This window comes from Natator depressus, chromosome 2 (assembly GCF_965152275.1).
Source record: "Natator depressus isolate rNatDep1 chromosome 2, rNatDep2.hap1, whole genome shotgun sequence".
NCBI lineage: Eukaryota > Metazoa > Chordata > Testudines > Cheloniidae > Natator > Natator depressus.
The window spans coordinates 177,633,836-177,646,203 of record NC_134235.1 but is presented as its reverse complement, the minus strand read 5'-3'; the positions used below and the strand labels follow the sequence as shown (position 1 = coordinate 177,646,203).

Genomic DNA, 12,368 nt, shown 5'->3' with positions numbered 1-12,368 from the left:
TCAGAGGAAACAATAAAATCTACTTTGATTCTTTATGCCATTTCTGAACAAGGAAGCTGCAACAGAGTTGTGAGGACTAAAAGTTAACTGCAAATTTTATTTTTATGCTGTGGTGGTGACGTCCAGTAACATTTTAAAAGCCAAGAGGAGCTCTCACAGAGCTCAACTTGCAAAAGCAAACTAGTATTTTAAAAATTACTATGTGATTAGATTTATTGAGGGAATTAAAAATATCCTGGTCCAAGGCTTGGGACTCGCTATCGTATACTCAGTTATGTACCAGTACCAAAATGATAGAGCAAGATACCAGTGACAGTTTCAAAATCTGATATTTTGGAAACCATGGTTAATGCCACCTAAAAGTTGGAAATCTCATTTTCCTGATGACCTACAGTAATTGTTTCATGAAATCTGACGTAAAAACCCCACATCACTTTGATTACTTTCATTTAGTTTCTCCTAATCCCTTTTCACATTTGATATGACTGCAGGGACATTATTTTGAAATATGCTAAAGCTATAAACCAGTGCTGTATCTGTAAACTTAGACTGCAGCTTTCAGAAGGCATAAAGCCTCAGTTTCTAACTTCTAAAGTTTGAAAGTTAGTAGCTGTAAAAAGCCAAATTGGAATTGAAGTGTGTGTAGTAAAAACAAGAGTGCAGTAAAAAAAATATGATTTTCAAGTAAGATACCTCAAATACTATGGCAAGAAATGCTTTGGTGACCTAGTAAGCTTTACTAAGTCATAGTCTTAGACTGCTGATCAAAGAGGGAAAAAAACCCTGATCTTTGCAATTATGACACTCGGATATCAAAGCGCTGATTATGCTAATTTGTAGCATATTTTGCAACATTACTAGAATCCTAAAAAGTGTAGCGTAACGGGACAGGGAGAAGTTTTTATTTAAGACCCAAGCATACTAAATATCGGAATATGTATTTTAATAAAAAATAGAAGAAATAAAAGAAAACAAATTTGAATGTTCAGGAAATTAGTCAAAAGCGTTTTCCCCCATTTCAGAATTTTGTTTATAAGATTGATTACAAATTTCTGTGCTTACTGCAGCACTGGACTCTGACTTGGACATTTTTGGAAGAAGTGCATGTTTTAAGAGGTTATTCTTGGACAATTGACTGACAGCACTTTTTCTCATGCATTTAAAAAGAGTACCTGTGCGTTGAGCTTAGGGCACTCTTGCTTCTTCTGTCCTTGATTTTGTCCTACTGCAACAGCATAGGTGGTAAGCAGCGTCCAGAGATGCAGGGCTTGCATACAGGCTGCCAACAAAAACCAAGTAAACCTCTTAAAGAAATGGTCTGCTACATTATCTGATTTTTTGAAAAAATAAAAATAAAAAATGATTTTTTGCTGTATATACCTAAAGACATGGACACTCACAGTGTATATTTAGACCAATTTGAAATTACCCATATTTTAAACGATACCAATGCACATTTTAAATATTCCTCTTCATATAAGAAATTAATCTATTAAATAACTAGATCAACCATTTTTTATTCCCTTAATGCTGTTTTGAAGTCTACATTATCAGACATTGATTTTTTAGAAAATGTATTAAGCTGTCAGAATAAGCAAGCATAAGTAACACACAACTGATAATACTGGCTTATAAAATGCAGACAGAAGACAGTGCCATTTCTGTTTACATGAATTGCACACACTTACCGGAGGGGTTTGCCGGAGCAGCTGAAGGAGTGAAAGAAAATTCTTCTTGCTTGGGAAACACTAATATAGCAGCACAAGGTGCAGTTGAGGGCGTTTCCAAATACAGCCTGACTAATCCCTGTGCAAAAACCCAGGGTCCTGTGACGCACATCAGCAATGCACAGCACTTTGTTATGCTCAGCGATACAGCTTACAGACGATCAGCTGGTGCACCAACAACAGAACCTTTGACCTTCACTGAATGAACAGCTTTGATGGATGCAGCAGGCAAATTTGGATTTCTGTAACAGAGCAAGGCACTTCTTGTTTTCCAAAGCAAAAGCCTATTTCTTTGGTATATTTCCAACCTTTTCCTACCAAATCTTTTAAAAGTGCCTTAGGACAGCAATGAATTCCCTACATCTCATTAATAAAAGGTATATGCAAGTTATTTAGTAGAAGAAACAAATTACAGGAAATTAAGTATTTACAGAGCCATTACTTATCTATGCAATAATGAAGCAGGAAATCCAGGAGGATTGTTTGTTAGTATTTGGGAGTGGACAGCCTCTATTAACATGCTTTAGCAATTTTGTCATTAGGAGCATTGCCAAACTGGATGAAGAAAAAAGTAATTGGGTGGGGTTGGAGAGGGAAATGGGATTGAAAAGAAATTATTTTCTTCTTGTAAAGCAGTGGTTTTTAACCTTTTTTCATTTGCAGACCCCTAAAAAATTTCAAATGGAGTTGTGGACCCCTTTGGAAATCTTAGAGAGAGTATGTGGACCACAGGTGGAAAACAACTATTGTAAAGGATAAATATTATTCCCCCCCGTCTCATTTCCAGACTCTTTAGAAAAATAAATGTCATGTGAATTCTATGATCGTGAAAGGTTCCAATGTGACAGCACAAGTGCAAGCTTCTCTATTGCCCCACCAAAATCTGCATATCCTTAGGTTTTTGGTGGCTCTTTCACACCCTCAGAACTTGTCCCGTAGACATCAGGGCAGTTGATGGTACAGCCATAGGCTCTACAAACACAATGTTAGAAGGTGCTGCAACTGTCACAACGGGAGAGAGAGCAGCAGCAGCCAGGCAGGCTGCAAAAATAAAATTCTAGAGTTTCATCTAATGCCAAGTTTCATTTAGAGTAAGTCATTATTTTCTTCATTTTAAAACATATCGATACACATTTTTCAAATAGTAGAGTGGATCAGTGTATGTTGTATGGTACCATTCCAATCTCAGGTTTATATGCACGCATTAGTCAGCCTATTTACCATTGTGGGACGCATCCAATACTACCCTGAGGATGTTACATGGGCTGCAGTTGTGTGCTGATTGGGCCGCAGGTTGAGAACCACTGTTCTAACTAACCCAAAGGGACTACCTGCAGGATAGGCAATGGTTCATTCTTTGTGCCCACCATGCCCTGCCTCTGAGACTACTAACAAGGGCCCTAAGTGGTTATGTGGTCATTCTATCCGTTAGGAACTGAATAAAACCAAAACTTATTTCTCATAGGTTAGTGCACTCTTACACAAGCAGGAAATTTGTTCCAGGCCACATTCAAAATATAATGCATCCCTTCCAAAGGCTATACATTATGATTTAGAAAGTTAATTTGCATAGATGTTTACAAACATTTATAGCTTCTGTAGGGTCCAATATCGATTTGAGAGTGTTAACATGCTTTTGGTTTATAAATGGTCTATAAGAATGTGTTTCAACTGAAACATGGTATACATAGTAATTTGACCAAGTCTGAATTATTTAATATAAAGACAGACAACTTTGCAGCCCATAATGGAGACAAGGATTTATATTTTAAATATACTTTAGAAAACTGTGAAAAGTTGTCTAGTATATGAATATGTATTAAGGCAAGGGCTTCACTCTATATACTTTTAGTTCATCAGAAATGAATCAAGATTAACTAAGTCTGTGTCACCTTGAAGGCATGTTAAAGCTCAATGGTATGGATTGAAACAGGTCTCACAGGATGTCATTATCAGTGTGCTGGAGTCAGATATTGCAAACAATGGAAAAAATGATGGGATATCAGTACCACTAATGCTGCTTGGGTATTGTTTAGAGGGGAAAGATAAACCTCATGATACCAAGAATTTAAGGAGGAAAGAACGCTAGCTTGCTCCCTTAAAAAAGTACTACTGTACTTTATAAGTGAGCTGAAAGTCAGGCTGAATTAAGATTGAGGGGAAATGTTAAAATTAGCTCTTAATTTGTATATTGTCTAAAAAATGTAATACTAAAATGTAAAACCAGCATAATCTTGATACATTTCAAATAAAAAAGCTACCATGTTATATTAGCAACACATTTCAAATTAGTAAGAGTACCCAATCTTAAATTTTTGAAAGGATAACTCAGTTGTGTTTTCACATTATGAAAGTGGGATAGCTAGAAATGAAAGACCTACACTACAATTAAAAATGACCTTGTTTAAAAAAAATAGTTGCCAGATACACCTGCTACTTTGACACAGGGTAAATGAAATAAAGCATCGCACACAGCAGAGGGTAACAGTAGAGCAACATGGTTATTTATTACAGACCAGATCCTGGTCACGCTGACTTCAGTAGGACCAGGATTTAGCCTAAACTTCCTTCAAACTTCTGTACAGAGACAAAATTAAAATCACTATCTGTTTATAACGAGATATGAACAAAGCCCAGCATGACCTCTGTACAATCTTTACTCTCTCAGTACTGAAGGTCATTTTAAAATAATTTAAGTAGCACAGAGGGAGGGATAATTATTTCAGCAGATAGAAGAGGTTAAAATAGAACCCTTCTGGCTGAGTACTGTAGTAGTACAGATTTTTCTGGAAACACACTTTCACTACAAAATATTCTGGGAAATTAATTAACAGAAAAATAAGTAGTCAGAAATGTTTGGTTTTTGCAATTAATATTTTAAAATTATGAATATGTTTTAATTTGAATGTTTACACTGTTGCTCTATGTCAGTGTTTCTCAGCTGGTAGGTCAAGATCCAGTGGGGAAAAAGGGGATGGGGTTGGGGCAAAGTTGGCGTCATGATGGCACTGTGGGGTTGCTAGGCATCAAAACAAAACAAAAAACAGTCCGAAGCAAAGATAATCTGATTTTCCACATCTCTTTACCCTTCAAGGTCAGATATTCTGTCAACCTCTTGAAACACATACCCACAAATTATGTAGATGGATCAATTTATCATTTTTTGCTGTTTTGATTTTTACATTTATAGTAAATTAAAGTGAGTTGTGAATATTTGGCTCTGAATAAGGAATTATCAACCTGAAAAGGTTGAGAATCACTGCTCTATGTAAGATTTACTTTTCTTTTGGTTAGAATCAACTTATTACCTTATGTTCAGTTCATGTGGTATTTTGAGATTACTGAATTTTGTTTTTAATACTCCATTTCCACTCAGTAGCTGTACATTGCTTTACTATTTTTTCTGGTGGATATACTATAGTTGGACAACTGAGTATAGTAGCTATTTTCACATTTCTTAAATAAGACAATATCATTTCTTGATTTCTGTTGCAGAGAATTTTGTAATACATTAAGAAATTAGCTGTATGATCAGAAAACATATTTCTGTAAACACAGACTAAGATTTGTGTACATAGTTTTCAAGAACTTCATAAGAAACAGCTATTAGCAAGTGGATGAATTTCAGATGCTAAGAAACTGCTTGAATTATCATTTCCAGAGAAAGAAGAGTGCCAACTCAGCCTTACTATTCTAATACCAAATTCAAGCAAGAGAGAGGATTATAAAACAAGTCTATAAGAAGCCAATCTAAAACCGTATCTTCCCTTCAACCTTAATGGATAAAACAGATGGAATGGATATGCAGTAGTAAACTTGTATCTTGATACCAGCAGGATATCTGATATGGTTTCAGTTGACAGTCTCCTAGGGAAATGAGATGCAGGTTAAGTAACTGGAGGTAATATAGAGCTGCCAAACGGGGTTCTGCAGGAGTTCTGGATCCAAAACCATTACTTTTTTCTACAAGAAAATTGAGTGTGGAACAGAGATTATGCTAGTCACATTTGTGGATGATTAGATGCTGGGAGACACTAACGATACGATAAAATTTAGCATAACCTTTAGAGAAATAGGATGAAATCAACAAGTTACAATTCAGAGAAATATGAAGTGGCTCAAAAGTAATAATCAGACTCAAATACAGATGGAAGATACTGCGTAAGTTGAAGGACCTCACAACTTAAACAAGCAAGGTAATTCTGCTCTACTCAACACATTGCATGCCTCATTTAGAGTAAAGGATTCAGTCAGTGGCTCCAAAAGAACAGACAAATGAGAGAGGCAGATTTCAAAAGAAATAAACACCAATAATAAGATCTCAAAAAATAAAACCTAAAACGTGAAGCAAACTAGGCACATTAAACTGGGAAAGTCTGGATAGAACAGTCCAAAAATAAGAAAGGATGTATACAGAAGAGAGAGGTATTTTCATTAGTCAGTAAAATCAAAGTATGATGAACGGATTAAAAGGTGCAGCAACAAAATTTTAGGTTACATACTCAGAAGATGTTTATATGCCACCAAACCATTCAAGAAAGTAAAACAAGCTACCAGGGGAGGTGAGGAATCTCCTTCACATGAGGTATTAAAAATTGTATGCAATATCATTTTATCAGGGATAATTAAATTCCATCTCCACATATGATGCAGGAAAATAATCAGGTGACCCATTAGTCGTCCTTTCCAACTTAAATGCCTGTATCATCATAAATGAATTAGAGAAGACATAACCATAAAAGCTATTCCCATTGTGGCTGATTTTAGACATTAAAATTTTGGCTCAGTATGTTGTATATAATATGCCATTTTCCCCAACACAAATTTTGAATCATTTGGAATTTCCAGAACTATAAGTCAAAGCACCACTGTAAAACAGCTGATGAAAGCAGTTGTGTAATCTTACAGTTGGTCAAAAGTTACATATAAATATTCAAGATGAATTATTATATCATTTTAATGCCTTTTACATTATCTGTACTAAAGAAGAGAAGAGTCAGTTATGCATAGAATCATAGAATATCAGGGTTGGAAGGGACCTCAGGAGGTCATCTAGTCCAACCCCCTGCTCAAAGCAGGACCAATCCCCAACTAAATCACCCCAGCCAGGGCTTTGTCAAGCCTGACCTTAAAAACCTCAAAGGAAGGAGATTCCATCACCTCCCTAGGTAACCCATCCCAGTGCTTCACCACCCTCCTAGTGAAAAAGTTTTTCCTAATATCCAACCTAAACCTCTCCCACTGCAACTTGAGACCATTACTCCTCGTTCTGTCATTTGCTACCACTGAGAACAGTCTAGATTTATCCTCTTTGGAACCCCCTTTCAGGTAGTTGAAAGCAGCTATCAAATCCCCCCTCATTCTTCTCTTCTGCAGACTAAACAATCCCAATTCCCTCAGCCTCTCCTCATAAGTCATGTGTTCCAGTCCCCTAATCATTTTTGTTGCTCTCTGCAGGACGCTTTCCAATTTTTCCACATACTTCTTGTAGTGTGGGGCCCAAAACTGGACACAGTACTCCAGATGAGGTCTAACCAATGTCGAATAGAGGGGAACGATCACGTCCCTCGATCTGCTGGCAATGCCCCTACTTATACAGCCCAAAATGCTGTTAGCCTTCTTGGCAACAAGAGCACACTGTTGACTCATATCCAGCTTCTTGTCCACTGTAACCCCTAGGTCCTCTTCTACAGAACTGCTGCCTAGCCAGTCAGTCCCTAGTCTGTAGCCTTGCATGGGATTCTTCTGTCCTAAGTGCAGGACTCTGCACTTGTCCTTGTTGAACTTCATCAGATTTCTTTTGGCCCAATCCTCTAATTTGTCTAGGTCCCTCTGTATCCTAGCCCTACCCTCCAGCGTATTAACCACTCCTCCCAGTTTAGTGTCATCTGCAAACTTGCTGAGGGTGCAGTCCACGCCATCATCCAGATCATTTATGAAGATATTGAACAAAACCGGCCCCAGGACTGACCCTTGGGGCACTCCGCTTGATACTGACTGCCAACTAGACATGGAGCCATTGATCACTACTGCTGAGCCCAATGATTTAGCCAGCTTTCTATCCACCTTTAAGTCCATTCATCCAGCCCATACTTCTTTAACTTGCTGGCAAGAATACTGTGGGAGACCGTATCAAAAGCTTTGCTAAAGTCAAGGAACTACATGTCCACTGCTTTCCCCTCATCCACAGAGCCAGTTATCTCATCATAGAAGGCAATTAGATTAGTCAGGCATGACTTGCCCTTAGTGAATCCATGCTGACTCTTCCTGATCACTTTCCGCTCCTGTAAGTGCTTCAGAATTGATTCCTTGAGGACCTGCTCCATGATTTTTCCAGGGGTACACAGTGGGAGCCGCTTAACTGCTGTGACTAATTGCGTGGCTCCAAAATCAGAACAGACTCTCCAATATACAATGAATAGTTTAAAAAAAATTCTTAAATGACTGTGGGAAATGTAACAAACAAATAACGAGTTTTCTAGTTAATTGCTGCTCCGTGGAAAACAGTTTCTTAATAAATTACTTAAAGTTATAAAGTGATGTTACGCACAATGGTGCTGGAACTAGGGGTGTTACCATACCCCCTGTCTTGAAGTAGTAATAACAGACCGCAAATACATGGTTTCCATTAGCAACACCCCTCTATAAAAATTGGTCCGTCACCTTAGGTTACACACGGATATGGGCCCTGGTTCAGCAAGGTAATGACGCATGTGCATACTTTCAGAAGGTAAGTAGGCCACTGATTTCAATCAGCCTAAACATGTGCTTGAAGTACCTTGCTAAATTGAGGCTATAAGGAACCTCAATTAAGGTCACAGTGGTGACAGGAGTTACTCTGTGCTTGAAGGATGACTGAAGATTGGGGGTTTTGTTTTGGCAAAACAAAACACCCAAAAACCAACAACCCTACATTGAGACCAAAACAAAAAAAGTTATTAATCAGTGACTGTAGTTAAAATAGACGTGGCCCAATTGTCCGTTCAAAACCTTCTAGAAAGCAACAAGTGTTGTGATTCCATACAGAGCTCATGTTATCATTTGAAGGCATAAAAAAGGACCACAGCATTAATGTCCCTCATTTCCTTCCACTTACCTAGAGCTTGTAATAGAATCTCTGTAAAAGCAAGGATGGAGCTATACTGACAATCAACTTGAAGAACTACAGTTTCTGGGAAGAGTGACCTTTCGTTCTCCTTTGGGTATTGACAGTATAGAGCCCCATTCTTGGTAGACTTATTAGCAGTAGCCACCAAAGGAAATAAGGATGAGAACTAGTTTAACTGCAGGATTTCTCTTCTGAACTGGGTATTACACTTAATTACCAAGTCAAAAGAATAACACACTGTTTGAACTGAGCTTCAGGTAAGTTTGTATGCAAAATTTTAATCCTCTACTGCTCTCCCTGAGCAAGTAATAACTAAGGCCCTAACCCTCTAATGAGCTCCAGATGGGTGAGCCCCTGAACAAGGCCTCACTGATTTCTTCAAGAGATGGAGTTTGGAATCTCACTGGCTGTGAGAGTTCCATGGGTAAGGCTCAAGAAGACTAAGGGTGAAAGCAGTGTGGATATGGCACAAGACTGAAAGTTTGCATATCTGGTTCTATTCTCAGGTCTGACTAGGTGACCCTGGCATGTCACTTCAGGTCACTCTGTACCTCACTTTCCCTCTCATCTGAAAAATGGGGATGATTATATTTTGAGATCTACTAATGAAAACCAGTATGTACCCTTAGTGATCAGTAGACATCTGGGAGTGACCTTTACTCAGGAACTGTAAGTACTGGGAATATTGGTCAATAAGTGACATTTTACCAAGCCACAATGTGTATCGCTTGATGTTTAGGAAAAAAAATTACTGGATGGCAACAAAAATAACTGAGCAAAAGCAGAGAACCGTGGCCAGGAAGAAACTCCAAATGGAACAGAGCTAGAGTTAACTACCGAGACCAAGGGCTGAAGGGTATGACCATCAAGGTTCTGACCTTCACCCAACTGAGGCAAGAAGAAAATGAGCCATACTTTTGGCCCTTGGGTCTCAACCTTAGGCTTCATGTATATAGTGCTATCAATTAAAGTAGGTTCCTGTGCAGCACCAAAGGCACAAGCCCCAAGAGTATGAATATATACAAAAAGTAGGTGGTTTAACTTTCCCTTTAGAGACAACCATAAATGAAGAACCTGCTTTTATGCAGAGACTTTCTACTCCATTTCTCTCTTTCCCCCACCCCCAACTGTGAAATTCAAAGAAGAAACTTCTACTGGGCTTTAATATTTATATTTTGGAAGGTGACGCAACTCTCCTTCCTCCTGTATGGAGACAGGAATGCTATGATTTTTCTGGGCATGGCTTCACTTTTTAATTATTCCCTCTAGTTTTGTTCCCTCTTTCCTGCCTCTTCCAGTCTTTTTTCTAACAGATTACTCCCCAACATTCAAGTTCTCTGCATTTCCATCCTTGCCTGATCAATACTGAGCAGCTTCCTTTAACGCTGCTATGGTAATGGAGCAGCAGTGTTAGAGAGAGACCTGATCAGTTCTGACCTTTAGTTAGAGAACACCAGGTCTTTCAAGGAGAGAGGGAATTTTACAGCCAAAGAACTTCCTCCATCCCCCAACCAAAAACATGCAAACACAAAAAAACCCTGTACTGGAGGTAAATTTACATTTAAGGTTGCTACTGTGAATAAATGCTTACATACAATATTATAATATTAAAAACCTAAGCATGGAAGTTACAATTGGAAAAGGTAATAAGTTACGTAAATATTCTACTGCCCTTATCAGTCATACATTTAATTACTAAGAAATGTGAAAATTCATCTTGCACACTAGAAAAATGTAATTCTGACCCACACCACTTATGATCGTTTTCAGCACATAGATTTCTAATTACATATGGTACTTGTCACAGTCCAAATTAAACATCTATTTGTTTGTATGTTGAAAGAGTTTGTAAATGCATTTTACCTAGAAAACACACCTCCAACACAAGACTTTATCTAGAGTGAAATTTAGATTACCTAAGGTCTGCACAGAAATGGTTGTTGCTGATTCTCTTTTTCTCTTATCTACCAGTAGAAAAAAAATCTGCTTAAAAATCACTGAGTCTAAGAATGCTGTATCTAGATCAAATAAACTCTGACCCTTGAAAAGTAGAGCTGCGAGACCCAATTTGGAACTAAAATCCCCAGGCCAAAGTTTAATCCACAATGCAGTCCTAGACATCAAGCTACATGCTAAATACTTGTGTAGGAATGTAATGGTGTTAACATATTACAGATAAAGTTACCTACTAAGGCTATCAAATTAGTTCCTTTCTTATCTTTTAGGATCCCTTATAGTATGTCTCCTTAAAAAGTTCCTTCAGATAATCTAGTAACACTAAGGGTGAATTTCACACTTCCTATGAAGAAAAGGAGTACTTGTGGCACCTTAGAGACTAACAAATTTGTTTGAGCATAAGCTTTTGTGAGCTACTCTTTTTTCGAATACAGACTAACACGGCTGCTACTCTGAAACACTTCCCATGCCGACTCCAAGGAACCAGGCTCTGTGTGGTTAGGATGGTGATGAAATGTATCCCCTCCACCGCTTCATAGGTATCCCTGGTTACTTGATCCATGAAAGTGTGAATGACTCTGTAGTACAATAGGGCACCCACCTGGGGAGCAGGAGATGCTGAGTCAAGTCCCCCTGCTCCAATCACTCTGTTCTGCCTCTGAACACTCCCTCTGCAACCAGCTATTCAGAACCGAAATAGAGCTTGCCTTTGTATCACGCAGGGAGTGCACAGGGGCCTCTGGAATTGCTATTCTGCCTGGTCTCCTCCTTCCTCTCCAGTTTCATGACAATTTTTCCATGCCCAACTTCAACAGAAAGACCCCAGTCCATTTGAACAAAAGGCCTGAGATTATCCTATATCTGCATTTAAAATGGTATTACGGGTGCAGAAAATATCAAAACAGTTGACCATAGTAATGCAGTTCATTATTACAATAATTAATATTTACGTTGCTAAATGGTAACTAATATGTTTGTAACAGGAAGGGAGAATATTAAAAGAAGCAGGGTTAAGGACAGAGACATTTTTATGGCATTCACTGTATATGAATATCTCGGCTACTTCAGCTATCTTAAATGCCAGAAAGTCTAGAAATAATTAAGTGCTACAGGTATTTTTTGCTTTTAAGAAATAAATGTTGTAAAACTGTAAATATTTTATTAGTTTAACTATCCAACTGTTTTTTATCTTGGAATACATAAAAGCAGAAGACACATATTTCTTTCTGTCACCTTTCTTGCTTAAAACCATGATATCCAAAGAAGACTACAACACAGATATCACTATTTAAGGTTCTCTGGCTGCGGGTCAGCAAGAATTGTCTATTTGTATGCATAATCATTAGGTGTTAAGGATAGTGTCAGAACTGTAGCTTACTATGAGCATACCTCTTAATTTTTAGTATTTTTAAGCAAGCGTAAAGATATGTCTTGCTTTGAACTGCACTCTAGAGCCTTAACAATAAGTTAGAGCTTGACTGGGAATTGGAATTCAGTCTGATCTGCTTCCAACATTTGAGAAAATAGCAAAGAAAATATTCTGTTACCAGTACAGAACTAAACAAAATCAAGAAAAG

General features: G+C 37.9%; 1 protein-coding gene across 4 annotated transcripts in view; it reads right to left on the bottom strand.

Annotated features, from left to right (window-relative positions):
* Positions 1-12,368, bottom strand: part of NT5C3A (5'-nucleotidase, cytosolic IIIA) — a 35,622-nt gene that overhangs the window by 15,994 nt on the left and 7,260 nt on the right. The window contains exons 1-2 of one of the 4 annotated variants that reach the window (XM_074945364.1): positions 1,689-1,923; positions 1,173-1,279 (exon numbers count right to left, since the gene is read on the bottom strand). The exons of 1 other annotated variant lie outside the window; for it this stretch is intronic. In XM_074945364.1, the coding sequence (XP_074801465.1) occupies positions 1,173-1,279; positions 1,689-1,839 (258 nt within the window). In that variant the 5' untranslated portion in view covers positions 1,840-1,923. Of the gene's footprint in view, positions 1-1,172; positions 1,280-1,688; positions 1,924-12,368 lie in introns of those variants that run through there. 2 more of the 4 variants (XM_074945366.1, XM_074945367.1) reach the window with 2 other exon arrangements.